This window comes from Tauraco erythrolophus, chromosome 10, assembly GCF_009769465.1.
Source record: "Tauraco erythrolophus isolate bTauEry1 chromosome 10, bTauEry1.pri, whole genome shotgun sequence".
Lineage (NCBI taxonomy): Eukaryota > Metazoa > Chordata > Aves > Musophagiformes > Musophagidae > Tauraco > Tauraco erythrolophus.
In genome coordinates, this window is record NC_141474.1 from 29,169,970 (window position 1) to 29,196,153 (window position 26,184).

At 39.7% G+C, this 26,184-nt stretch overlaps 1 protein-coding gene across 8 annotated transcripts; it reads left to right on the forward strand.

Annotated features, from left to right (window-relative positions):
• The first annotated feature begins 31 nt into the window (after positions 1–31).
• On the forward strand, positions 32–26,010 carry SCP2 (sterol carrier protein 2). 8 transcript variants are annotated; one of them, XR_015222366.1, is made up of 18 exons: positions 32–81; positions 1,829–1,883; positions 2,469–2,540; positions 3,666–3,797; positions 5,982–6,046; positions 7,099–7,225; positions 8,083–8,146; positions 8,362–8,448; positions 9,047–9,197; positions 9,489–9,636; positions 11,575–11,682; positions 13,231–13,384; positions 16,283–16,376; positions 16,965–17,094; positions 18,519–18,598; positions 19,798–19,910; positions 25,365–25,443; positions 25,685–26,010. XR_015222366.1 is itself a non-coding variant. In XM_086617429.1 (17 exons), exons 1-16 carry the CDS (start codon positions 40–42, stop codon positions 19,891–19,893), a joined length of 1,605 nt encoding a protein of 534 aa, XP_086473555.1. In that variant the 5' UTR covers positions 32–39; the 3' UTR covers positions 19,894–19,910; positions 25,365–25,459. The 8 variants fall into 8 exon arrangements, 7 of the variants coding, with proteins under 7 accessions (XP_086473555.1, XP_086473556.1, XP_086473554.1 ...); XM_086617429.1 differs by lacking the exon at positions 25,685–26,010 and having other exon boundaries at positions 25,365–25,459; XM_086617430.1 differs by lacking the exons at positions 25,365–25,443; positions 25,685–26,010 and having other exon boundaries at positions 5,982–6,052; positions 16,274–16,376; positions 19,798–20,669.
• The last annotated feature ends 174 nt before the right edge of the window (positions 26,011–26,184 follow it).

Here is a 26,184-nt window from a genome sequence, read left to right on the forward strand (position 1 = left end):
GGAGGGGGTGCGCAGGCGCCCGCCGCCGCCGCCGCCACCATGCCCCGCCGGGTGTTCGTGGTGGGCGTCGGTATGACCGAGGTACGGGGCTGAGCCCGCCGCCGGCTCGCGCCCTTCCCGCCGCCGCCCGCCCCGCGCGCTCGGGCCGTGCGGCACTCGGCGCCTGGGGCGGGGGGGGGGGTCGGTGAGGGGTCGGTCCTGTCTGGGCGGCGCTCCTGAGGCGTCTCCCCTTCGGGCACCCCTGTCGGCGCCGCCGGCGGCTGCGGGGGGCGCGGGGCGGGGCGGCGTTGTGTGTGAGGGGATAAGGACCCCCCCGCCCCCGAACATGGCTGCTGAGGAGCGCCTTTGCGGAGCGGAGGAGTAAAAGCCGGAGGAAAGCTTTTTATCCCGTGGATGACACTTAAGGCAAATTAGATATTTGTCAGAGTTGTCAGGAGGAAAAACCCCACTTTTTAGGTAACTTTTGTTGCCGCATGGGTGTTTCTTCAGCATGCGATGTGATATGGGAGGAAATAAAAGGTAAAAGACTTCGTTCTCTTAATCGCATTTCTTGGGCTGGATCACGGAATGGAGCTTTGGAAGTTACTGGAACTCACCTTAAAGTAATTCGTGATGTGCTCGAGGGAGGAACAGTCGTGTGGAAGAGACAACTAGAACTTGTCAGATACCGTATTGCGTCTGAAGCGTTTTATTATGAAGCCGTTAAGGATTGTTTCCTTTTTTATTTTTTTTTTTATATCTTAATGATGTGATATCTGGTAAAAATTGATATACCTTCTCAAAACAGGAATTTCCTATATGTGTAACGGTCAGTTCCGCAGACCGTGCCTTTCATTTTCAGAAGTGGATCGCCTCCGTTACCAGTTCAGTGTGACAGGAGAAATTGTCAATACTCTCTTCCCCTCGTTGTTAGCCCAGGTGTCGTCAGTTGCCCTTACAGACTTTTACAACGACCAGTTCACTGGCTGATTTTTCTTACGACTTTCAGTATGAAGGTTCTGTGTCTAAATTAAAGAAAGGAAACACTACAGAAAGTACAGCCAAACATTGCAAAAGACTGGAGTTGGGGAGGTAAGCGTAAGGAGGTAGCAAATTCACTGTTAGTACGTAAAAGCTAACAACAAATAATTTGTAGAACTTTAAGTAGTTAGAGGATTTTTTTTTTTTTTAGGAGTGCCGCTTTTTGTTAGTGATGTAAGAATGCAAAACACGTGTATTTGTTGATGGACTCTAATGAGTCATACTGCAAAGAAAATAGAAATACCACCTCTACTCCAGTGGTGAGGGGTAAGGTGTGATGTGACTTGTAACAAAGTGGAACAAGGCTTGGGCAAAGGGAGGCTTATGTAGAATTAAGTTCTGTACAAAGAACAAGCGTTTTCTGGTTACAAATAGGAGTAGAGCAAAATAAAGTGGAAGGGAAGTATTTATCAAAGCCTTAGTGAAAATTATGTCATGTGTTACAATGAATCGATGAAGGTTGTTCTCTGTCTCACAGGCTCCGGACAGGGTTGTTGTCCGTCTCCATACAAGTCAGAGGTCGTCTTTAACACTGTAAAAATGGTCCTCAGCTTCCATAAAATTGCACTGTTTTCTGTTTTCAGCCATTGCAAGTTCTGGCGGTAGCACTTGGTAATTGTGCAGACTTTGTGCATGCACTTTTGAATCAATTCAATTAAATTTGCGTTACTTGAAGATGATTGTTCACAAACCTGTTTCTTAATTAAATACAAAGCTTTTAAATGTACCAATTTGAGCAAAAGAGATATTAAATCTCACTGTGATTTATTCTCGGGTTTTTTCCCCTTTTCTTTTTTTTCCTTGTTAGTTCACAAAGCCTCATGAGAAGAGCGTTGCTTATCCTGACATGGCTAAGGAGGCAGGTAATTTAATAATAAAGCAAGCATTTAATTTGATTGCTGAAACTTATTTTAAGTCTTACAGTTAATCTTTTTATTATACATATGAAGGAACAGCTACTGTTCAGTAAATAGTTACATATGAAAAACAAGGCAAATCTGAAACTGGTAAAAAAAGATCACTTTCACAAAACCATAACTAACCTGTTCAACTCACTGCCTTCCAGTACTGAAGTCAAAAGGATGGCTTAAAATTGAATTGGACACTTAAATGATTTCATACCTAGCTATATTATTAAAACATCCTTGCACTGGGACAAACAGCTTTTGTGCATGAACATGGAGTTAATTGCACGAAGCTTTCTGATAAGGGAGCTTGTTCAGAGCTCAAAATACTGTAAAATTGTCCTTATGAGAATTAAGATGAGTGACTGTATTAACCATTTGCATCATATAATAAGGAATTTTTACAGCTCTCTTTCTTGTTTGTGAATGCACGAATCATACATAATAAACTACGTTTACTTGTTATGGTTGTGAGCTGCTTTTTTTTTTTCCTTCCCTTCATCATTTAAACTTTTTTTTCAAATTTAAAACGTTTTTTTTTAGGCCAGGCGGCTTTAGCTGATGCTGGGATTCCTTATTCAGCGGTGGAGCAGGCATATGTGGGTTATGTTTTTGGTAAGTAATGTCATTGGATTGGGATGGGACATCTGGGACATTTGCAGGCAGCTGTGTGGGTAATGTTTATCTACATCTGTGTGGATGAAATATGGAGGATCCCATCACTTTCAGGGTGTAATATTTAGTCATGTGTCAGTTTGTAGAACTGTGTCAAACTTTTTTTAAAATTAGTTTTCAATGATCGCAGATCTATGTCTGTTTATTCGTGGCTCCATCATGTGTAATTGTGACTTGGGAAGACAAACGCTATTGCTCCAAATGTCCCCCCTTCCTCTTTCCTCCTGCTTTATATGCTGAGCATGATGCCATATGGTACGGAATATCCCTTTGGTCAGTTGGGGTCAGCTGTCCCAGCTGTGCCCCCTCTCAACTTCTTGTGCACCCCCAGCCTGCTCGCGGGTGGGGTGAGAAGCAGAAAAGGCCTTGGCTCTGTGTAAGCACTGCTCAGTGATAACGAAAACATCCCTACATTACCACACAAATCCAAAACATAGCCCCCTCCTAGCTGCTGTGAAGAAAATTGACCCTATCCCAGCCAAAACCAGCACAACCCTGAAACAGATTTCTAGTAGATACCTTCAGCAGAAGCTTTTAACTTGCTGTCGCAGCTTACTGTAGTGCGAGGAAATGGTGTTAAATGACTGGCTTGAACCTTTTCCTGTCACTCCAGTTCACAGATGCCTGATGTATTTCTCAAAGTGGTCAAAATCAGATTTCTCTTATGGGGAAATCTGTTTCCATTCCAAAGAGAGTTTTCCACTTACTTTCTTCCTGCTTTTCTATTAATAACTGCATTATGGCAGCTGAAGTAGGTCAGTCGACTGTGACACCTGTAGCAGCTTCCAAGCCACACCTCTGAGACATTTATCTCCAGCCCTGTTACCTTCTGTTGATTCACAACCTGTTATCACAGAAGCAGGACAAACTTCTGGATTTAAAATTTGATTATTTTCGTCTTGTTTCTAAGGTTCTTGGACTGGATACTTGAGAGGCATTGAGAGGCATACTCAGGGTGACAGTGCAAAAGTTTAAGTGGTAGCATTGCACGTACATGGTGGGATTTCTTTTTGCTGGTGAAGTTTGAGTATGTCCCTTATTTTGATGTTGTGTCTCTGTGTAAAGGTGACTCGGCCTGTGGACAACGAGCTATCTATCACGGTTTGGGTTTAACTGGCATTCCTATCATTAATGTTAACAACAACTGTGCTACTGGATCAACTGCTTTGTTCATGGCCAGGCAACTAGTAGAAGGAGGTGAGTTGTTTTGCTCTGGGTCTGAGTAATACATAGTCTCTATTTCTTGAAATGTAATGTGTATGAAGAATGGAACTAGTGAATGTGTGAGTACTCTGAGTTGTAAATGTCCTATCCTCATAGGCAAAATTCTGTTTTCTGCCTCACTTAGCTGAAAAGGTTGGTCAATTGTATATACAAATATAACACCAAGCACTTAAAAGAGTCAGACTACCACTATGGACTAGAGCATTAAGTGTGCACGTAAGAGACTGTCTGTGATGCAGTAAGGTGGTGTTTATGGATATCTGAACGTCCTTTCCTGTGTCATCATCTGTATGACCTTAGTAAGTAGTAGGCCAGTTCAGTTTTTTTCTGAGGGAGTTGTTTGGAGTAGTGCAGAGCAAGTTGTGTTACAGTACTGCAAGATGCTAAACTCTGCAGGATTGAAAAGAGAAGGATCTGCTAAAAAGCTTAGCTTTATTTTTTTCTTTTTTTTTTTTTTCCCCAACTTGAAGTTAACACAAGTGTTTGACTAATGTGTTTTTGGAAGGGAGGGGAAGAGAGCAACACCTTGTGATAGACTATGCTTTGAACTGACAGATGAGTGTTTCCTTCTGTTTCTGCAGACCCTTTGTGGGCTTTGACATTGTTTTGCACTTAAATGCTGGTGTTTCTGTAATGAAAACTATAGTAACGTTTTGTATGATTTTTCTAGTACTTGTATGTCGTGGTTTTAGGCTGATCCAGCAACTAAAACTCACACAGTCTCTCCTTCTCCAATAAAGTAGAGAGGAGAGAAAAAAAAAAAACAAAAGGACTGAGGGTTGAGGCAAGAACAGAGGGAGCACCCACCAACCATGGTCCTGGGCAAAACAGGCAGCGCTTTTCTCAAAGCAAAACAGTTTATTAATGATTACTCAGAAGGACAAAGGGAAATAAAAACTGATTACTTGAGAGGACAGAAAGAAACAAAACCAGATCTTAAAACCGACACCTTCCCCCCCCCACCTTCCTTTTCCTCCCGGCTCTACCTCCTCCCCCCAGCAGCACAGGGGGCAGGGACTGGGGGAGTGCAGGTCAGTTCATTCCGTGCTGTTACTGCTGCTTCTTTCTTAAAGGAGAAGGAGTCCTTACACCCTTTTCCCCTGCTCCAATGGATCCCCTACCCACGAGGAAAAAAAATCCACAAATTTCTCCAACGTGAGTCCAGCCCACTGGAAACAATCCTTCCCCACAGATTGCTCCGGTGTGGGCTATACCACAGTCTCGGGTACTTAGGGAGCTGTAGCCACTCGCTCCGGCGTGGGTCGTCACGAAGACTCCAGATGCCTTTCTGCCTTGCCGTGCCCCCAACACGACCATCCTCGGGCTCAGGCATCTTCTCCCCACGGGCTGCGAGTGGGTCGCTGCTCCACCGAGGCCGTCCTGGTTGCAGGGGGGCAGCCTGCTATCTCACCATCAGCCGCAGGGGAAACTCGGCTCCGGCACCTCCTCCCGCTCCATCCTCACTGACCTGCTGTCGATGCAGCTGTTTCTCTCAGATCTCAGTCCTCTCCAGGTGAACTCAGCCCAGTGGGCACCCTGGGAGTGGGGTGCCCCCGAGTTCCCCAGCTGGCTCCGCCGCTGCCATTCTCCGTGGGCGGCGCCGGCCCGACGCAGGCAGCCGCCCGGCCGGCAGCCAGGGAGCGGGGGCAGTGCCCTCCTCCCTTCTCTGGTCGATCCTGGGCGAAGCACCTTTTCCGGTTCCCTTGTCCTGACTTAAATAGGGCAATTCGCAGAGGCGCCCTATTGGCTCAACCCCGAGGGGGATGGCAGTCTGATCCGGTGGCCAGAACTAAGCCTAACCCGGATCCAAAACTGGGGAGGTCGCAGGGAGCAAAATCCCTCTCCTGCCACCAGAACCACCCCCCCCTCCACATCAAACCATGACATTGTAGCAGAGACTTAAGTATTTGGTCGTCTAAGACAAGTGCTGTCAAACAGTTTAAAAATAAACCCAAGCCCTGTAGTGATCTTTCATTCTTCAGTATCAATATGTTTGTATCAATACCATTCCCACCCCAGTATGACTCTCTTTAAATGAAGAAAGGAGAAAGAGCAGCTGGTAGGTCTTTATGTATTAAAAAGTATTTGATTACAAGAAATACATATAATGTCATTTATAATTACACTGTTTTAAATAGCTACAAATTTTATTTTAAGGTTTGGCAAATTGTGTTCTGGCACTTGGCTTTGAGAAGATGGCGAAAGGATCCCTTACTTCAGGTGTAAGTGTCTGAAACGCTTTATACGTTTCACTGTGTTTGCAGATGAAATACACCCCCTCGTTCTCTGAGCCATAGTCTCATCAATACCAGTTACTTTAAGATGTTACTGTAGGTGATTACAAAATAAACCATTATTTTGATCCATGAAAACTTTTAGTGAGTTTTATGATTCTGATTGCAGCTACGATGCACAAATCTTGCATGGAATGTGTTAGAATTGATTTTATGTAGTATGTCATGCTTTTAGTGTTTTGCTAAGAATATGTTAAAGGCAGAATTAATAGGGAATAATGAGAATACCAGATAGAATGCTGGAACATGGAGCAATGGAAGTGTCTTTCTCAAAATGACACAGCAAATCAAAGAAAGAATCTGAGTCTTCTGGCTTTTGGCTTGATGCTTACTCAGTTGACCAGTTAACACGCTTTCCCAAAAACTCAGGGCTTCTGTAAACCTTTCTTTCTTGTCTCTTCTTTGTTTTTACTGGAGGTGCGTGGAGGTTTTTGTTTGTATTTTACCTCGTGATAAGCAATATTAAAGCTCATATGTTGTTTAACTGCAGAACTGCCAAATTTGATAATCTATGCAGAGATTTGGGTGAGAAATGTTAAATTTAACAACTGATTGAAATGAGTAAGAGTTACCTTTCGCATGCTTTACGATATTTAATCTACGCTTCGTTGAAAATACGAATATAGTATTAATTTTATAACTTCAAACTATATTAACTATAAGATTTTAAGCTTAGGTGAAAAATACCTGAAATCCTCTGCTGAAAATAATGACTGTGACAGAAGTCACATAGGAGTGGTCCTTGCCATGAATCGGTGCAGTGATTATAATGTTGAGCGTTTTCTGATTATTTACTCTTACAGTTGGGGAAATGATGAACGCTCCCAAAACATGTCATTGAAGTGCAACATAGTGTCCCGTGGAATTGTTAAAATGTCAGAAAAACCTCTATTTTGCTTGAATTCCATGGCACTTTTGTGGCGTTGTTGTAAACAAAAGAAAATTATGATTTGCTTTATAACTATTTCTCTTCTTTTTAGTTTTCAGACAGAACTAATCCACTTGACAAACATGTGGATGTTATTATAGATAAATACGGCTTAGCAAATGTTCCACTAGCACCTCAGATGTTTGCATATGCTGGCAGAGAATATATGGAGAAATATGGTATGTTAAAATACATCTTTTCATTGTCCTCGTTTAATGAAGTGGTTTTAAAAACCACCATTAAAAAAAAAAAAATATAGCATTCAGTGTCCTTTCTTTTACCCAAGTACTACAACTGCATCATCTACAGGTAACATATGGGAATGCGTTTGGAAATAAGAGTTTTCTACAGAAAAGTTGGGGATGTGTATGCAAACAAAACCATCAGGACACAAAATTAAGGCTATGATACAGAGTGTCTGGTAGTTATGCTAATGGTGTAGTTTGTGTTTCTGTAAGATCTGGGCGAAGGTTGAGTAACTTCCTGCATTTTTCCCTTGTGTTTTAGGATGGATAGATAGGCTTGGGATTGAATTATTTGACAAAAGCTTCTGGGTATTTGATTCGATACATTGTACTAGGCTGCTGCCACTGCTGCTCCTTATCCCCTCACCAGTCAAGGGAATTGCCTCCAAGATAGCATGCTGACCTGTTGAGCATCTTTTATTTGCACTTAGTTTTAGACTAGCATATGGAAAAATTTTAGACTCCAATATTTCATGGTAGCTGCTTTGTACTGATAGGAAAATGAGTGTTCAAGTTTCAGCAATATGGTAATACCTCAAATAAAATGCACTTATTTGCTTTATTTCTATTTTAGTGTTAAATGTGCAAATAGAATGTTCTGTTAGCAAAAACTAAACCAGTTTTAGTAATCTTTATGTAATTTTTAGATGTAAGTTGAGCTCTAAAGAAAGTTTGGATAACAAGGAGTCTCTTGTAAAAAGTCAAATTCTCATGACACAATGTTTAAAATGTTATGTTAGCACTGTTTAGGTAAACCTAGTATTTCAACACAGCTTTCCGTCTCCTTCCAGGGACAAATCCAGAATACTTTGCAAAAATTGCATGGAAGAATCATAACCATTCAGCTAACAACCCGTGAGTAATGTACTTGACCTCCATATTGAACATATATTGCCGTTACAAAATTCATGAAAATCTGACTTGTTTTTAGAATTATACCCAGCATAAATTCTGTATCCAGAGCCTTGTTCTTAGTAAAAACAACTATATAGCTGCCTGATAGTGCAATATTAGCATGTCTACTGCTAAGGGCCGTGCTAAAACTAAGGTGGCATCTCTGTTCTTTGTAGGTTTTCACAGTTCCAGAAGACGTACACATTAGATGAAATTCTGCATTCTCGCAAGATCTTTGATTACTTGACTGTCTTGCAGTGTTGGTAAGAAGAGGATTTAGCATTGTGAAATAAATCGTGATGTTAAGACAACTGTGGTAGGACATTTATTTAAATAAAAGTCTGCTTGCTCGTAAATTAGAAGTTACAGATTATTTTAAGTTAGATATTCCACATTTGTTTTATTTATGTCTTGACCAAACACTGTCTAGATGCTTGTTAACAGTATAATATAGTAAGCTGAAATACTTTTTGTATTTTGGAGCTCTCGCGTCTTTCTATATCTTTTACCAATTCTCATCTGTTGCCGCTAAGTGTTAACTCTTCTCTTCAGCCTTTCCTGTACACTAAAAGGCTGCTTGTTAACAATGTTTATAGCCAAGGAAAAGTTTTGATTTTTCTACATTGAAAAACCTTAATCATACCTTCCTATTTTGATGTCATGCTGTTCAAATGCCTGCTATAAATATTACTGAAATGGACAGCATTAAAACTGGAAGTGTCCAGCAAGCACTGATGGAATAGTTTCAGTGGCATCAGCCAAAGAAAGTGATGTTTTGGTTTTTGTTTAGTTTAAAAGGTAGTTCTGTAGGAGACTGACATTAATAACTTAGAATGATGACGTTCTTTTTCTTTCAATCAGTCCAACATCAAATGGTGCTGCAGCTGTAATTTTGGCGAGTGAGGAGTTTGTGAAAAAGCATAAGTTGGAGCCAAAAGCTGTGGAAATTCTAGCCCAGGTGATGACTACTGATTATCCAAGCACTTTTGAAGAGAACAGTTGTATAAAGTTGGTAAGTATACAGTTCTGTATTCCCAGATACTCCCCAGGGTTTGTCTGTGGCTTTTAATACCTGCACGTCCTGATGATACTGTAGACATTTAACAATTTGAACTGGAAGAAATGTAGTCTGTCTCACGTGAACCCATTTCTTTAATTTCTCTGATTATAAATAGAGTAATGAAACTGAAAGCAATGTCACTTATGGATACATAGAAGCACATTTAAAATTTAAGTGTAGAAATGAAAATGCTAGCTATGTTTCTTTAATGATATTTTAACGTGCAGTTTCTTCTTGTTGCAGGTTGGCTATGATATGACTAAAAAAGCTGCAGAAAAATGTTTTGAAAAAGCAGGCCTGAAACCTACAGATGTTGATGTGATTGAACTGCATGACTGTTTCTCACCTAATGAGTTAATTACCTACGAAGCTCTGGGACTCTGCCCAGAAGGTAATACCATCAATGCAGATGATTGTTTTATTAAAATAGAAAGCAATTAAAATACCTTTTTATCTGTTCATGTAATTAGAACCTTGCGTTGTGTACTGGACAGATGTTCTGCATGTGAAAATCTAACTAGCTAACCTTATAAGAGGAAAAAGCAAGCTGCCACTGTGGTAACACTAAGAAGACTTGCGAATTCTAGAATTAGTTTAACAAGTGAGTGTGCTGCTATGATTTCTGCAGAGGTATACAAGGCAAATTGAAGTGTCGGACAACTATACGAAATCATATGGTTAGCTTGTGTAGGTGTGAGTCTTCTAAGCAAGCAGAGAAGGAAATTAAGGACTCTGATCTTTTGAGTATTATGCCTCTCTTTCACGGGTATATACTTTAACCTACCCCAAGATTTCCATCCATGCTTGTACTACCTCTTAAGAAGATAAAAATCAGACCAGAATTACCTATAGAGGGCCTTACGAAGTTATCTTTGATACAACTTTTTTTTATACCTTGAAACATCTTTGTCTTTGAAAATACAGTAATTTGCAAGTTGTGTACGTGTCCCTAAAGTCTGTATATCAATGCATGATCAGATCAAATTAGTGTAATTTCATTGAAGTGAGTGGATTTACCAGTTTACAGCAGTGGAGTTTAGTTCTGTAGAAGTCAAACCATTAAAACTTTCTGCTTGAGGCTTTTGTTTGATTTCAAATAAATAATGCATTGAACTGCTACTTCAAGATTTAATATATTCAAACTCTAAATGTATTCTTGCTTTGCATAAATATTAGTCTGATGTAATCTTTAATTTTTTCTCAAGTAATTTTGAGAAAATATCACACTTCTGTCACTAGATGGTGTATTGTATTAAGTCAGCATTCTCACTGAAACAAATTCATAGATCTTCAGGAAGACTTTTTGTGTGTTTATAGGTCTTCTAATATTTGACTTTGAATACTTACTTTTTACTGCCTTCTTCGCTGTGTTTTTGTGGTATATGCAGTAAAAATGGTAAATGTTTGACATTATTTAAATAGGTACATTAAGTTTTTTAGCTTTATTCCTTTAATTGAAGATACAGAAGAATCCTTATGGTACTTGTCTGTTTGATCAATAAATCCCGTGTATGGTAACGTAGTAGTGCAATACTCACCATCTTTCAGTCAGTCTGACCTTAATGGTATGTGAACTTGCCTTGGAACGGTAGGCTCATTAGACGTAGCGATGTCACAATGGCGTAAACCATGTGGTGGGTTTAGATGTCCAAGGCTAACCTGGTGTTTTCATTTAATGGCAGAAGTAAGTTAGAAACACGGGAAATGTGGCAGATCTTTTTTTAGACTTCAACATTAATAATGGAGGCTGAAGAAGCTGGTGCAAGAATAAAGGGTAGAACTGTCTGCTGAAGGGATGGGAACTAACACTCTGGAAAGCTAAGCAGTTACAAGCATCAGTCTTATGAGTGGTTTTAATTACTGTCTTGATGTCTCAATGCAGCTGAGGGTACCGTTAGCCGCCTTTGTGGCAAGGGCTCATGTTCAGCTTGGTGTTCACCAGGACCTCCGTGTCCTGGGGGTCACAAATTATGTGACCCTCTTTTATAAAAAAACGTAGTCATTACTGCAGTTTCATTAATAAAATAATGAACAGCTTCGTTGTATTGCTTATAACATAACGTTGTTTATCAACAACACAGTTCAAAAGCAAACTTTAAGAAGCTTTTGTATCAAACACTAGTGCTATTACTACTTTTCCATGTTACGCTTTCTCAAGCAGTATAAGCAAGTCTCATAAATGCAGTTTGGCCAATTTCAGTCTGCTCTTTGTAGTGTAGTATTTCCTAGGTTTCAACTGACATGCAGCATCTTTGGTGGGTAACAGTAGAACTGAAAAATCACTAAAAAATAAAAGGAGCATTTTTCTTTTATAAATACTGTTTTTTAGGAAAAGCATGTGACCTGATTGACAGAGGAGACAATACTTACGGAGGAAAATGGGTTATTAATCCTAGTGGTGGCTTGATTTCAAAGGGACACCCAATTGGTGCTACAGGTATGCAAAAAACCATTTCAGTCATTCCGGTTAGATACAAGATAGAGCTCTTGAGCAGGCAGATGCTTCCCACTTGTATTTGAATGAAGCATGAGGGCTTCCTAAGCCTAGAAGGAAGCTTTGGAGTTGATTCTCATTTTCAGCTAATGCAAGCATTAGGGCAGGTTGACCATGCAGGATTGCTCAAACTGAAAGAGTTGGAGTGTGAATTTGATCATTAGCACTTACTTAATTTTATGGTGCTGCTTCTTCTGTTGTTACTAAAGCAACTTGCGAAACAGCTTTCTAAATAATTGCCCAATAGTACAGTTTGTGTTGAATGTAGTTTGAATAACTGTTTTCATATGTTGTCATCCTTTTAAAATGTAGATTTTGGAGATTTTTACTGCATCTGAATAGCCTGTACCCTTGTTAGCTGTAATAGAAGCTGTTTCTGTTAAGCCTTGGATGTCAAAATATTTATCTGATGTTTACAACAGAAGCTCAGTTAGTCACTGTTTCCCAGCAACCCAGGTTTTTCCTTTTTTTTTGTGTTTTTTTGTTTTGTTTTCTTTAATCTGCTACACTTGCTTCCGAATGAGATAGCTCTTAAATAAAATGTGGATTCTGAAGATAATTCACCTTCCTTGTTTGGAAATGAGAAGTTCTCAGAAAAATGGAGAAGAGGAAACCTTGCGAAACAACAAAACTTAATCTGAACAGCTGTAACAGCTAGATAATCCGCAGTTAGTGTAGGGAGGGGGGATATTGGGAAACTCTGGAAGAAAAACATTCCAGGTAGATGAGACTATGGGTATCTGTGACAGGATGAGAGTATTACATTGCTAGGTTTGTGTTAAATTTGGTCTCTCTCTATTGCCATGGGATAGGGGGAAGAGTCGTTAAAGTGCAGAAAATGACGTGTCTGCAGACTGTGAGCTTAATTTCACTATAAAACTATCTCGAGGCTCGCTATTAGCTCGCTATATGCTAATCAGAGGTCATATAAGTCCTCTTAAATTTCCAAACCATTTCAGGGAAGGCTGTACCACAGCACACATCCTCTCCTTGAGGCTGAGAGAATGTAAATGAAACCTGTTAATTCTCGTCTCTGAGTGGGATTATAAAACTTCTCACTTATCCTCTTTGCAATGTTTCAGCTGGCAACACATTAAATTCTGTGCGTAAGACGCAGATTGCCCCTCTGTCTTGCCCAAAGGCCTACAGAGTTATGCAGGGGAAGGGAGAGGAAGGGACGGAGGTCTGTGGGTGATGGAGGGGAGAAGAAATGTGTGTGTGGTGGGACTGGGTTGTAAGTACAGAAATAGCTGGTGGAACGGTAGGGGAGATGGAGAGTAAATGTGGTCTGAAAATCGGGGCTTTAAGGGAAAGGGATTCACCTTCATCTTGGGCCTCTCGAGAAAATGTATTCGTAGGTATCCGAGCTGTCGGAATCAGCTTTCTTAAATCCTACGGCGTGTGTTCCGTCAGTATCTTCCCGGGGAAGGAGGTTTACCGAGCGGACCGGCAGCGCGCGCGCCTCACTTCGCTCTGCGCTCGATTCCTCAGGTCTGGGTCAGTGCGCCGAGCTCTGCTGGCAGCTGCGCGGCCTGGCGGGCAGGAGGCAGGTCCCGGGGGCGAAGGTCGCGCTGCAGCACAACCTGGGCCTGGGCGGCGCGGCGGTGGTGACCCTGTACGCCATGGGCTTCCCGGGGGCCGGCAGGTGAGCGCGGGCCGCGAGGGGCCGTTCCGCCGCATGATGCTCCCGGCGCTTCGTCTTTAAAAAAATATTTATGTATTTATTTATTTTAGAATTATTGTTTGCCTCTGTGCAGGGAAGAAATGGCGCTGTAAACCAAAACTTGCTCAGAAATTCTTCCCTCAGAGGGCGGTGAGGCAGTGGAACAGGTTGCCCGGAGAAGTTGTGGATGCCCCATCCCTGGAAGTGTTCAAGGCCAGGTTGGATGAGGCTTTGGGCAACCTGGTGTAGTGGAGGGTTTCCCTGCCCATGGCAGGGGGGTTGGAACTGGATGATCTTTGAGGTCCCTTCCAACCCTAACCATTCCATGATTCTGTGATTTGGAACTGTCGTGTCCCGTCAACAGTGCAGGTATATACAGCGGTTATAACTTACACAATGTCTCGTTCCTGATAAATGATACGCACTGTGAGGTGTAAGTTAATGAGCAGAGCAGACTGGCCAGTAGAAACGGCTCGCCTGGTGTCCTGTAAGGAAAAGTCTAATTTTCTAAGGGGGGGTGGGAAGGCAACAAAATGGGGGAAAAAAAAGACTTTCCAAGAACAAAACAGGCCACATTAAAATGAATTAATTGGAACTGGAGGCTTGCCAAAAAAAAAAAGCAAGACTTCCATGGGAATAGCGATACCCATTGTGTTCACTGCTAAAATGGTTACTAGTGTGGTTTCATGGAGAGTTGCTTTCAGCTGTATCTGCTACACATGGCGTTCTAAGTACTTGTTAGAATTCAGGCATGTTACTCATCTGGTCCTGGCTAAAGAATGTGCACTCACAATTGTAGCATCTTTCAGAGAGAGAGGAGAAGACAGCTATGAAGTTGTCTCGCAGTCTGCTATAGTTCTATGCTAGGGTGGATAGAAATTGAGAGAAAATACTTAAAATTTGTAAGTATAGCAGAATTTCAGGAGAGACTTTTAGAATACACAGTTCCCTTTATGTTTTCCTTTTCAACTTTGCTTAGAAAGATTGAGCTACTCTTTGTCAGTGTTACGGTTTTGATTTTTAAAGCTCGATGCCAGTACTTTATATTGTCTCTAAAAACTGGTGAGCAGTAAAATTTATCATATACGGGACTTCCAGAAAGAAATATTTCCCCTCTCAACTCCTATTTCTAATGTATGTCTGTTTTAGCTAGACCTGTACAAATCCTGGGAGATGACAGTATAGTCTGTGGAAGAGGTAATGAGAGAAGCAATTGAACTTCTAAGGGCTGCAGCAGGAACTTTTTGTGGTGCAGTCAGAAGTGATAATCCTACCACTTCTGTAACCTGTAAGAGGTTAGACAGTATGAGAAAATAGGCATGATACAGGAAAAATCATGTCTTCTCATGGATTCTCTTCAAACATGCTCACAAAACTTGGCACTGTTAGTACACAGTTTTACGTCAGAGGGGAAAAGATTGTTATAGAGTACGTGCTCTTTTCCATTGTTTTGAGTTTTGTCTTTACAAATATTGAAGTTTTATGGTACAGGGAATCTGTTGCTGTTTGTATACCATTAGTCTTGAGGTACTAGAGGTAGTGCCTTCCTCTCAGTAAAGACTCTGCATGTATTGATAATATTTCTTCTGAAGAAATTAAGTCTAATTTACTACAGCTTACTTTCACCTTCGTTGGTATTGAGAATTTTAAAAATTCTTTTGGGTACAACTCGAAACAGAGAAATCTTAGCAATACTAGTTTCATCTTACATTAGAGAAGCTTGAAAACGCTTAGTTCTTCCAGAGGCTTTGTATGGGAGATACTTGACCCAAGGAGTTGCACCAATGTATATCAGACTTTGGAATGAAACAGTGCGGCTCATCTTATGTAATTGAATAATACGTGTTGTGTAATTAAGGGAAAGGTGCTGGCATCTCACGTTTGTGAAGATACTTCATACCGTTTTTTCTAGAGCAGGGCACCTAGACTTAATCATTGGCTTCATGTCCAGCCTGTAATTAGTGCCTTTAGTAATGGCTGCCAAGAATGTACATCAAGGTAAATGACAGTAGGGCTTGATCCATCTTGGATTAGTCTTTGAAACAGTTCTGCTTTTTCTTTTTTTTTTTTCACACCTTACAATTTTACATCTTGTTAGTACAGTCTTGGTTTATTAGCAAAATTGATGTATCTTTTTCAGATTAGACAGTCCATACTATTGCTACTGTAGCAAACTTCTATAGGGTAGTGTTAGTACCACATAAATAAGTTCTAGCAACGTTTCTTAAGCAATTCTGTCACTTCAACAGTATCAGACCTGACCACAGGTTTGAACTCTGCTGCCAAGAGATAGTAATAATTGTGAGCTTGTTTTCCCTGCTGCTTGAATTGCTGTTTCTTTGGACATCTCTGTGCTTACTTCAGCTCTGGGTGCCTCTGCAGAAATGAAGAATTAGGCTTCGTACTGCTATCGGGCCAGGCAGGGCAACCGCTCTAGAGCATCACGAATGATGCTTAGTACCTCTTGTGACAGTTAAGAGACCCATGTGAAATGGGAGGGAAAAGGGGATTTGTTTTGCAGAGAGGAAAAAGAGAGGCTGTTTCTCTGAGATGCTGCATGTGCCACTCTCTCTTCGCACAAGATACGGCAATAGTGTTTGCTAATTTATCTTAAGAAGATTAATGGTTTACTTGCATGATAAAATTAGTGTCCTGGCCATACGTGCAAAAACCATCTAGCTACTTGAATTACCATTAGGTGGTAATTCAAGCTGTAAAGCCCATCAGAGAGTAAGCTTCACTTTGATATCATATAGTTGCTCTGTACTGCTGAAGTGTTTCAGCGTGGCTGTTCTCCATGGTGTTAGGCCTATTCATGGTAATTTGAAGATGCTGAAAACGTGGTTAAAGGTGTGTAAATGAATGGGGTTTTCATTTCAGGACCAACCGTATTACGTCCGTGCCTCTAAGCGCAGCTGTTGATGGATTTAAGTCACATTTGGTCTTCAAAGAGATTGAAAAGAAGCTCCAAGAGGTATGACTACTTCTTTTACCTACAACAGGATTTTAATTTGATAGAACATGTGTGAAACCTGGTGGGAACGTTGTAGCATCAATCACTTCCTGAGTACTGCTCATCGAAACAAATGTTACAGCTTTGAATTTCACTGGGTCAGAAATCTTTCTACACTGTGCCATGATTTTAAATTATTTTTTTCTGACAGTTCCTACCTGCATGAGGGTATTTCAGTGAAGGCAAATTTAGATTGTATGTGAGGAGCTTGCTAACTAACACAAGTAGCTTTTAAATTTGTCTTTGGTGTTTGTCGCTTGCTTTGTAAGTGTGATTAGAAGAAGCAGTCACATTTTGTCAGACTTAAATCAAGACAAGACTGTTAGGACAGTGGTTGTTTTTCTTAGTTGATAGATTTTAATATAGATAGTCATAGTTGCTGTTTTGTGGGTTTTTTTTAAGATTGTTTAAATGAAGCTTAGTAGAGAAAAACATATTTTATGTTAGTAGAAAGGATAAAGGTTTTTAAATTACTTTCTGTTTAATTCAAACTATTTTAAAAATATTTTGAAGTAAATTAATAATTTGCATATTACATGGTTATTACAGGACGGAGAGCAATTTGTCAAGAAAATTGGTGGAGTCTTTGCCTTCAAAATAAAAGACGGTCCTGATGGTAAAGAAGCAACTTGGGTAGTAGATGTGAAAAATGGTAAAGGGTCTGTGGCAGTTAATTCAGGTCAGTGCTATTTTATGATGTCATTGCAGAAAATATATAAAACTAATGAAAAGAATATAAATTAATATCCTGTTTAAGCTATAGTGACCTTGAGCAAAAGTGGTGTGGAGCTACCTTAATTTTAAAAGTTTCTTATTACTGATGCTTTTAATCCATAATATTTCAGTCCATGAATTAGTTGTGCTCTACTCTGAAGTCTGTCTAGAGGCTCCAGACAGATCTGTCATGCGACTTTTATGGGGATCAGAATTTTAAAAAAAAAAGCTAAAATACAAACCTCAGGGGTTTTGTTCTTCTCATCTCTTAAACTTTGGCCCAGAAATGTAATTCATAGCTGTTTCTCCATTAGCTTTGTTGGAGAGACTGGTAGGCGGAAAGCTGGTCTATCTCGTCAAACTACTTCTCTGCAGCTGTTTAAGTGATAAAACTTGTCTGATTTCAATACTATACCAGCTGACATAACCTGCTTTCCATTTTAAAAACGGCGGACATAAGACACAGACTGGGTAGCGGTGGAGAACCCCACAAAAATATTGGAAACAAGGGATTTGTACCCTTTCCATGAAAACATCTTGTCTCATATCTAAACTCATGCATCCTAGTAAATAAAAAGCCAAAGACAGCAGTCTGTCCTCAGAAACTCATATATCCCTGAACCTGCAACATCAAGCTTTTCATTAAAAACGTGACAGAGGATTTAATTTGGAATTCATTGATCCAAGTTACTACAAAAAGAAAAGCACTTTTTTCTGTTGTATGGGCAACATTTTATCAAAGAGTTAAGTTTAATAATAAGACGAGTGTAGGAGAAGACGACGTGTGCAGTTTTTAGCCCTTTGGTATATACATTAATATTTCTGTCAGAGCTTGTTAAAATCATTTTTCAGCTTTTTTCTGGTAAGAAGATCCTCAAAACTTCTGGATTTGAATTAATTCAAACGAGTGCTTTTAGAATGCATGCGTTGTTCCCATTGAAGGAGAGGGCAGGAAATGCCTGAAATGTCAGTGATGAATATCTTCAAAGAGTGTCACAGGGGAAAACACGTTTATTCTGAGTTGATCTTCAGAATAAAACTGGTAAATTTAGGCTTGATAAAACTCAAGACAGTTGTTAATGCTTGCAATTAACATTCTGTCTGATTACAAGTAGATTATTATTTATTTTCAAGGAATGAATTTGTTTAGCACCTTTCAGAAAGGTCCATCTTTCTTCAGTGTTGACATGGTCTGGCCTACAAGGTGGCACAAAAGCCTGTTGGCTATTGAGTGATCTCTTGCTGGTATTTGTACAATGGCCCTTATTTGTTTGTGCTTCAGGTACCATATTGCCAACCTGTAATATGAACAGATTCTTTGTGGTGTTGCAGCTTCTGTTGCTGTTTCACCTCTCAGTTTGAATCTTCATATTCAACTCTGTCTTACAGATAAGAAGGTGGATTGTACAATTACAATGGCTGACACTGATCTGTTGGCTCTCATGACTGGCAAAATGAATCCTCAGACAGTAAGTACAGTGAAGATGAGGTAATAAAAGGACTGACTTGTTTGTTTTGGGTATGTTTACGTTGAAATCATTTAAATAAATCCACTCCTCCAAACTGCCATGACTGATCTGAAAAATGACAGCTCTTGACTTTGTCTGAACAAATTGGCCAAAGTAAGATTAATCAAGACAGTATCTACCCTGCTGAATAGGTACATCTCAGGCATCCTGTAAGTAATCCAGAAGGGGATATAATAGTGTGTGGTTTGCAGAGGGGGACACTAGTGTTTTCAGTGTGACTTCAGAAAGGAAGAATGTTGGCCCTCTCTTCAGAGGGCTTTACGCTCATAGCTGACATTGCTGTAAGGAGTAATCTTGATGCTAAAAAATAGAAATTGAGGTGAGCATCCACTGAATGCCTATGATTGTTTGGCTTTTTTGTTCCTCAGTGTGTCAAAGCAGCCATAGTGTACAAGTAAGCTGAATGTTTAAGTTAATTTTAAGTTGCTGTTCCATACTTCTAAATTTGAAATGCTCTGGGTAACGTTCTTTCAAGTCTTTGGTCCGGTAATCACAAGGTAAATAAGAATTTTCAAACTAAAGCATGTCTAGGAAAAGTTTGAATGTAAAACACATTCTAGAAATGTAATGTACATGTAGGAAACTCAGAAGCAATGCAATTTTGCATTTACAATTTGGAGATTTTAGTGCATGCAGTTCATCTTTTTACAAGGTCTAGAGGAAAAACCTCAAATCTTTAGCATTTCTGCTTCACAAACTAGATTGTAAAATTGAATTCATCAGTAACAAAACCAGTAATGGCTGGGGGAGATTTGAGCAAGAAAGCAGTTGTGGCATCTACTGTACACTATTGCTTTCTTGTCTTCAGTTGAAATAGTGAACTTTTACGAGCCATCACCAAAACATTGGGTATTCTGCCCTGCTTTGTGTGCAGATCCTTCGTTACAATTATCCAAGAAACAAGCAATACCAAGTTTGTTCAGTTTAGGTATCACAAACATAATAAGCTTACAACGTCCTCAGTTTACTATTCCACCTTCTAGTGTCAGAAAATACATCCGTTGATGAATGTGAGGAGTCTGCTAGAACTGTTGGAATCATAAAACTGCAGGCCAGGACCTGCTCATACATAACTGGAGAGTGGTGCATTTGGGGTAGTATGTTGTATTGCATTTCATACAATCTTTCTTTCTTTTTAGGCATTCTTTCAAGGCAAATTGAAGATCTCTGGGAACATGGGCATGGCGATGAAACTTCAGAATCTACAACTTCAGCCAGGCAAAGCTAAACTTTGAACTCATTAGAGTAAACAGTCAGTACCTAATATTCCTGACAAAAGAATGAAACTAGACCTTATCAATAATATGGGACAGGCTGGGTTTGATTGGACCTCTCTTACTTAAATTCTGTGGTTAGAGACCTTAATTCTCTTAATAAATTCCATCAGTTTCTCTGTGGCAAAGATTTTTAGGCTAAGCTTGAGGCACTAACTCTTACATGGGTGGGTATTAGTGACAATTTTTGTTTCAATATGAAAAATTTTATAAAATGGAGTTGAATGAGGTGGCTTACTGTTGTTCAGGTTAGTTGGGAAGAGTAAGGAAGGTTATAAATAGTTTGACATATCACTTAGTTGCATTTTTTTAAAAGCTGTAATATCAAGTCATACAAATGCTTTCAGACTTCCATTCTAACAAATTTGCTGCTGCTTAAATCAAAATGGTCTTATAAAGGGGATCTCTAACAACGTTTTTTTAGAATAGGCTTTAGGAATTTGCTATAAGATAGCTTTCTTATTGCTACTTTGGAATTTAAATATGCAGAAGTAAGTAGGAACTAGAACGTTGCTTTGAGATTCACAGGATTTGATAATACTTCACCTTGAAAAAAGATTATGTTCTCTAGGAGAGCAGAGAAGGGAGTATAACCAACATTTTGCCTGTTTCTCCTGAGAAAATCTTGTGTTGATCGGTATGAAATTCTTACTGGTAATGTAAAAGGTTTAACTTCTGTTTTGGGAAAATGTATTCTGGTTGGAAGTTAATAGCAAATTAAATATACTTTTCCTGTTCTTCTGTGTGTCTCTTCCTCAGATTTGTTAACATGGATTTCATGTTAATGCACTGAATTGACTATTTTATGCAGGTTGTTAGGAGGGCATTTTTTTCCTCCTCAGGCATTGCCAGTAGATACTCCATAAACGGCATCTTAGTCCAGTATATGCACCTCACGTGCGGGCTATGACTGAGGAACTTATGCATAAACTTTCACTTCTCTGGTTTAACTAAAATCATAATAAAAATTAGCTAATTCGAGCCAGTCATTCTGCTTATGTGGTGTGAATGGTTAACAGGTTGCTGAGCAGTAAGAATGGCTGTACTGAAGCAGACTGAAACTTGATCTGGCCGACTGTACTTTCTGATGGTTGACACCTTGGAAGGAATATTAAGATGGCCCAAACATCTTTTTACCCAGAATACTTTCTTAGCTGCCAGTGTGTGTTTTTTTTTTTTTTTTTTTCCAGCTCACAAATTTGAGCCGGAAGTGGTACGTTTGTATCTAAAGTTCTGGGTGGATAGTTTTTCATGAGTTTGTTCAATCCTCTTTTGAATTCTTGACAGCTTTTTTTAGCATGGGTCAAGAATTTCTGTAGCTTACCTACATGTCGTGGAATTAAGTTTATTCCTTTTTGTTTTATACATTGCAGTTTTATTTTATACTTCTTAGTTGTGGTTTTTTTTTTTGTTTTGTTTGTTTGTGTTTTTTTAACTGGAAGAAACAGCAAACAGCTTCAAAGTGCTGTCTATAGTCTTGCCCTATCACCTTCAGGCTTTGCAGCTTAAGGAAGAGGACGTTCTATTTGATTGTGTCACATGGAGAGACTCTTGTTATCTTTTGGTCATCCTTCCTGTATGCTGCATTCCAATTGTCCTGTTAAAAAGCTTTCAAGATACAAGAACATTTTCTGCTTTTATTTTTATTTGCCCAATTGCTTTTCTGACCACTATTGATGTTTTCTTAGATCTCTTAAACCTGGAGGCTCATTTCTTTCATATTAACTCGGTGCTTATTTCTGCACTGTGAAGCTGAAAACAGTTTTTAAAATTATTGTTCCATATGCATCACTTTTATTTATACTGAATTTCAACTGTGTTTTGCTGCCCAGGCACTCAGTGTTCAGACCTGCCTGCAGCTCTTGTACTCAGTCCTGGTCTTTAATATCTGTATGATCAACTTTTATCACCCCACTGTTAATCTTCTTTCCCAAGGCATTAGTTTGGTGCTAAATAGGACAGATATGGCCTTATTCACCTGTAAACTTAAAATACAATCTGGTCTTATGAATCCAGTTTCCTCTTGTGTACTTGTTTATTGACTTACCTAAAGGACTGTAGCAGGTAGGAGTCATGTCTCTCAGATGAAAGCAGTGTTAGACCTGTTTGAAATAACATCTGCTAATGCATCCACTGCTTTTTTCTAAATTCTTGCCATTTGGCTTGTGGGTTAAAATTAAGAGGAATTACAGGATTGCAGCAGTAATTCTGTACTGAAAACAGAGTTACTGTTTGTTCCTCTGCACAGAGTTGCATATACACCCTTTTATTAGCAAGCTTTGTCCTCCTTTTGAGTCACTGATACTACGAGAAGAGCTTTGAGTAGATGTTTCTTATCCAAGCTAAGAACATGCCTTTTCCAAGAATTTTGAGCCATAGACACAGCATATTTTTGGCCACTGTTTAATTAAAGAACCAAATGAGTTTTGAAGTGTAAACAAGCTAACGTAGATCATAGTAGTCCATAGCAATAAAAGTTTAAGATGTGTTCACCTGCAGATTGAGATTATATTTTAGGCAGGGAAAAAAGGTGCACACATATTAAAAAACAAACAGTGTAAGAAAATAACTTTGGAGTTTGTTCACTGTCACAAGAAAATATCCAAGTCTTCCGAGAAATCTAGGTTTGTACAGGCCTAGGACTTTTCAGGTTTGGCCACTTGCAGATATAATGTCATTATAACAGAGAAATCCCAGATGAAATGTAGATGTTTAGTTCTCTTGCTGCTTGTAGCTAGAGGGAGTAATGCACACGTTAGCACAGCCTGCTTTCTCTCCTAGGAAGTAAGAGAACTAGTAAATATTGTATTTCTCCTGCAGTATTTAAGAAGATGGAGTAAAAGATAAAGTCTTATATTTACCCCATCTACCAGTTACTGTCTTATTTTAGACATCTGTCTTGTGTTAATTCTTCACTTTCAGCACCTTCTTTGTGTCATAACTTGCTCAGTGTTTTTTAAATATGGTATAATACTTTTTCTAATTTTCCTTTTTCTGAGAGTGAGATGTGTGTGGAGTATTTTCTAAAAATCACAGATCCTCCATTTACATTCTGCAGTCTTAGAATCTGATAACTTTGCATAAATAAATGCCACAGCAGACAGAAATAATTTGCCCTGTTCATCATGATGAGGAAGTAGGCAAAGCTCTGTGGTCAGGTTTTGACATTAAGTTCTCTTACTCGTTTTTTACATAATCAAAGTATTACCTAAGTTTGTGCGTTTTTAGAAATCTCTCTATGAAATTTTTCTTTCTCACTGCATAATGCTCTCTTGACTAAGCAGCATTAAGCACCTCTTCTCCAGCTAAAATCCTCTGTAACTTTAGATCTGTCTTTCTTACAGAGCTTATGTGTTACTGCAATTCTGTTATGTTAACTTGATTCCTCGAGGGCAGAATTAGAAAGGTAGCTGAGATAACAAGAGGTGGCCAGTCACTGAACATAGCAAAGTTTGTCTTTGGTTTCAAAGGCCTTATGTAAAGGAAAAAAAAAACGGAACAATCATAATCCTCTAGGCAGAGGTTTTAGTGTTCTCACACTCCCAGTTCACATTTCAGCTTTAGACATTAAAATGCTTGGGAGGCTTGTTCCTCCTTCATGAACTCTTGTGAATGCCTTTTGCAGCTATTGGGATATTTTTTTTTACTAGCTGTGATAAATGTGTTAATTATTTGACAGCCAGAGATGCTGTAAGGTTGGCAGGTATATCTTTACTTTCTTTTGTAAAATTCATGTAATTCTTTCAGATACGAATTTTCATAATAAAGAAAAAGCAAAACGTGTTTCATTGCTATAAGCGAAGCAAATAGATTTGTCAGAGTTGGAGCCAGTGAGCGGAGTGATGCCCGACTCAGCATATCTGGCTTGCAGGAATTTGAGCAAATGCTTTGGTTTTGGAGTGGAGGTTTTATTTTTAAGTTCTTACTCAAGTTTTGTATTTCAGTCCTGCTCCTTTGCCTAGTCAGAAATAGGTACAATGCAGTGTATTATACTTACACACTTTATACCGTACATGTTTTCAAAAGTGATTGCTGCTTTTCTTAATCTGAGTCAACAGAAGAAAAGCTAAAGGGTCAGAACATGGCTCCTTTCCTTAAGAAAATGTGCTCCTTCAAGAAATCTCAGTTCCTATGTTGATCAGGATAACAAATAGGAATTTGTTAACCAAATTCTGAATTTGTGATATTTGCAAGAGAGCTCTCTGTGGATGAACAAGGGTATATCCATGGAGAGATGAGGCAGTGTAGGGGGAAGCTGTATGTCGTTATATGGTGCTGACCTTGCCTCTTGAATAACTTCAGGGGGGGATGTGACACAGTGCCTAGTACAGGTGTTCATAACTGCAAGTGTTGGGACTGGAGAATCTGGCAGGTGGCTCATTGTGGCTTTACTTGTGTAAAGGAAGTCCTTGTACGAAGTAATCTGGGATCCTGTTGGTAAGCAGCAGAGAGATTAGCTTGCTCAAGTGAGGAGGTTGTGAACAGCTGAGCATGGTTTGTGGCAGCTGGGTTAAGGAGCTGTTCTTTGGGGTGATAGATCATTTCAGGATGACGGAGGATGAGACAAAGGGACTTGAGTATGTCTTCCCTCTCAGAATAGAAAAAGTTTCAAATAATCGCAAGGCTGGATTTGTCCATCTCCCACAGGTCCAATTCCTGAGGTCAGTTTAAACTGTTGCCTCCTTGGAACAGGAAATACATCGCTTCCTGTTTTACAGAGCACCGAGCTGGATGTCAGCTCTCGTTAAACAGAAAAGAATAAGAATGCAATTAGCCTGGTGGATAAAAGGCAGGAAAAAGTCTCTTAACTATGAAAAATCAACACTTGATGAAGCAAACCACATGTGGAGAACAAATGCTGGAAAAAAAAATCAATGGTTTGGAACAAATTCCTGTATTACTTAAATAAACAGCAGCATGATTTGTTGAAGTGACAGCATGAACTGTTCTGTACTCTATATCTGTAAGAAGAATTCATTGCTAACTTAAAAGCAAATGGCTTTATATGGCCCTGGGTGGGTTCTCTGGGAAATGTTAGTTATATACTGTGATACAGGAACAGAAATATCCTAATAGTGCTGCAGCAGGCTAAAAGGAACATGAATAGTATAAAACAAGTACAAAGTATGCTGTGTCTGTATCCCATATTTCAGGTAGATTAAAAGCAGTCATGGATTTTTTTTTTTTAAACAGTACAAGTCCTCTGGGAGAACAGAGATCTTAAAGTTCATTTGGATCAAGACACAGATGCCAATAGGCTCGTGGCCAGGCTCTGTTGTGCATTCTTGGGTTTGAAAAATACTTTCCTTCCTGCTTTGGAGACAAAAACCCCTTTTACTCTTTGTGTTTTGATTATTCATTTTTTGAAGCAAATGACAGCAAGTTACTTAAAAGAATTTTAATGGGCTTTTTTCCTCTCCTTTTAAATAAAGGCACAGTATCAGCACATAGCAATGGACACTTCAAGAATGCCAGTATTTCTGTAGAATTTTATTTAAATCGTAAATAAAGGTGAGAGTAAACAACGGTTTATTGCCTTTTAAGATACAGCTAAAACTTAAATCTGAATGCCTCATGTGTCACTCCATGCTGATCACAAGTGAGTTGATGCCTGTAGAGCCACTGTTCTTAGAGCTCATGCTTTGATAGATTTGCTTACAGTTTTTGTTCTCTGCCATGTTGTTGCTTGAGTGGAGTGTCTGCTATTTGAGTTTATCATATCACATCTAAATTTAGCCTATAATCTTTTTAGGACGGTGATAATAGGCACAAAGTCAGAGCTGAGCAGGTGTCATGGATTTGAGCTACCTCTGTGCTCTCCTGATTCTCCGTGATTCCACGAGGCAAGTGCATCCTTGGTGTAACTTAGGTAAGTCATCTGGCTTTCTCCGTGGTAGCAGTGGAATATAGCGTACTGCAGCTTGGCTCTGGACATGTCCTTATGCCGAGGTCTGCAAGAGCATCTTTGAAAAATTAGAGCCCAAGTTAGCAAAGCCTGTCCTTGACCACCACTCCACCACTGGGGCTTTCTTCTGCTGGAGCCAGTGCAGAAGGCTGGGTCTTGCAGAGTGTGCTGTGTGCCAGGCCCATTGCAAAAGCACTGTGGTGTGCTGTGGCACACGCTGTCTGCCATAGCTGCCAGTTGTTCAGTGGCGTACCCTGGCAGTTGTTTGCCCAAAGACCTGTTTCTCTGCCATCTACGTGATCTGAAGAAGTGATCATAGCAAAGTTTAAACTGAGTCTTCGACTTCA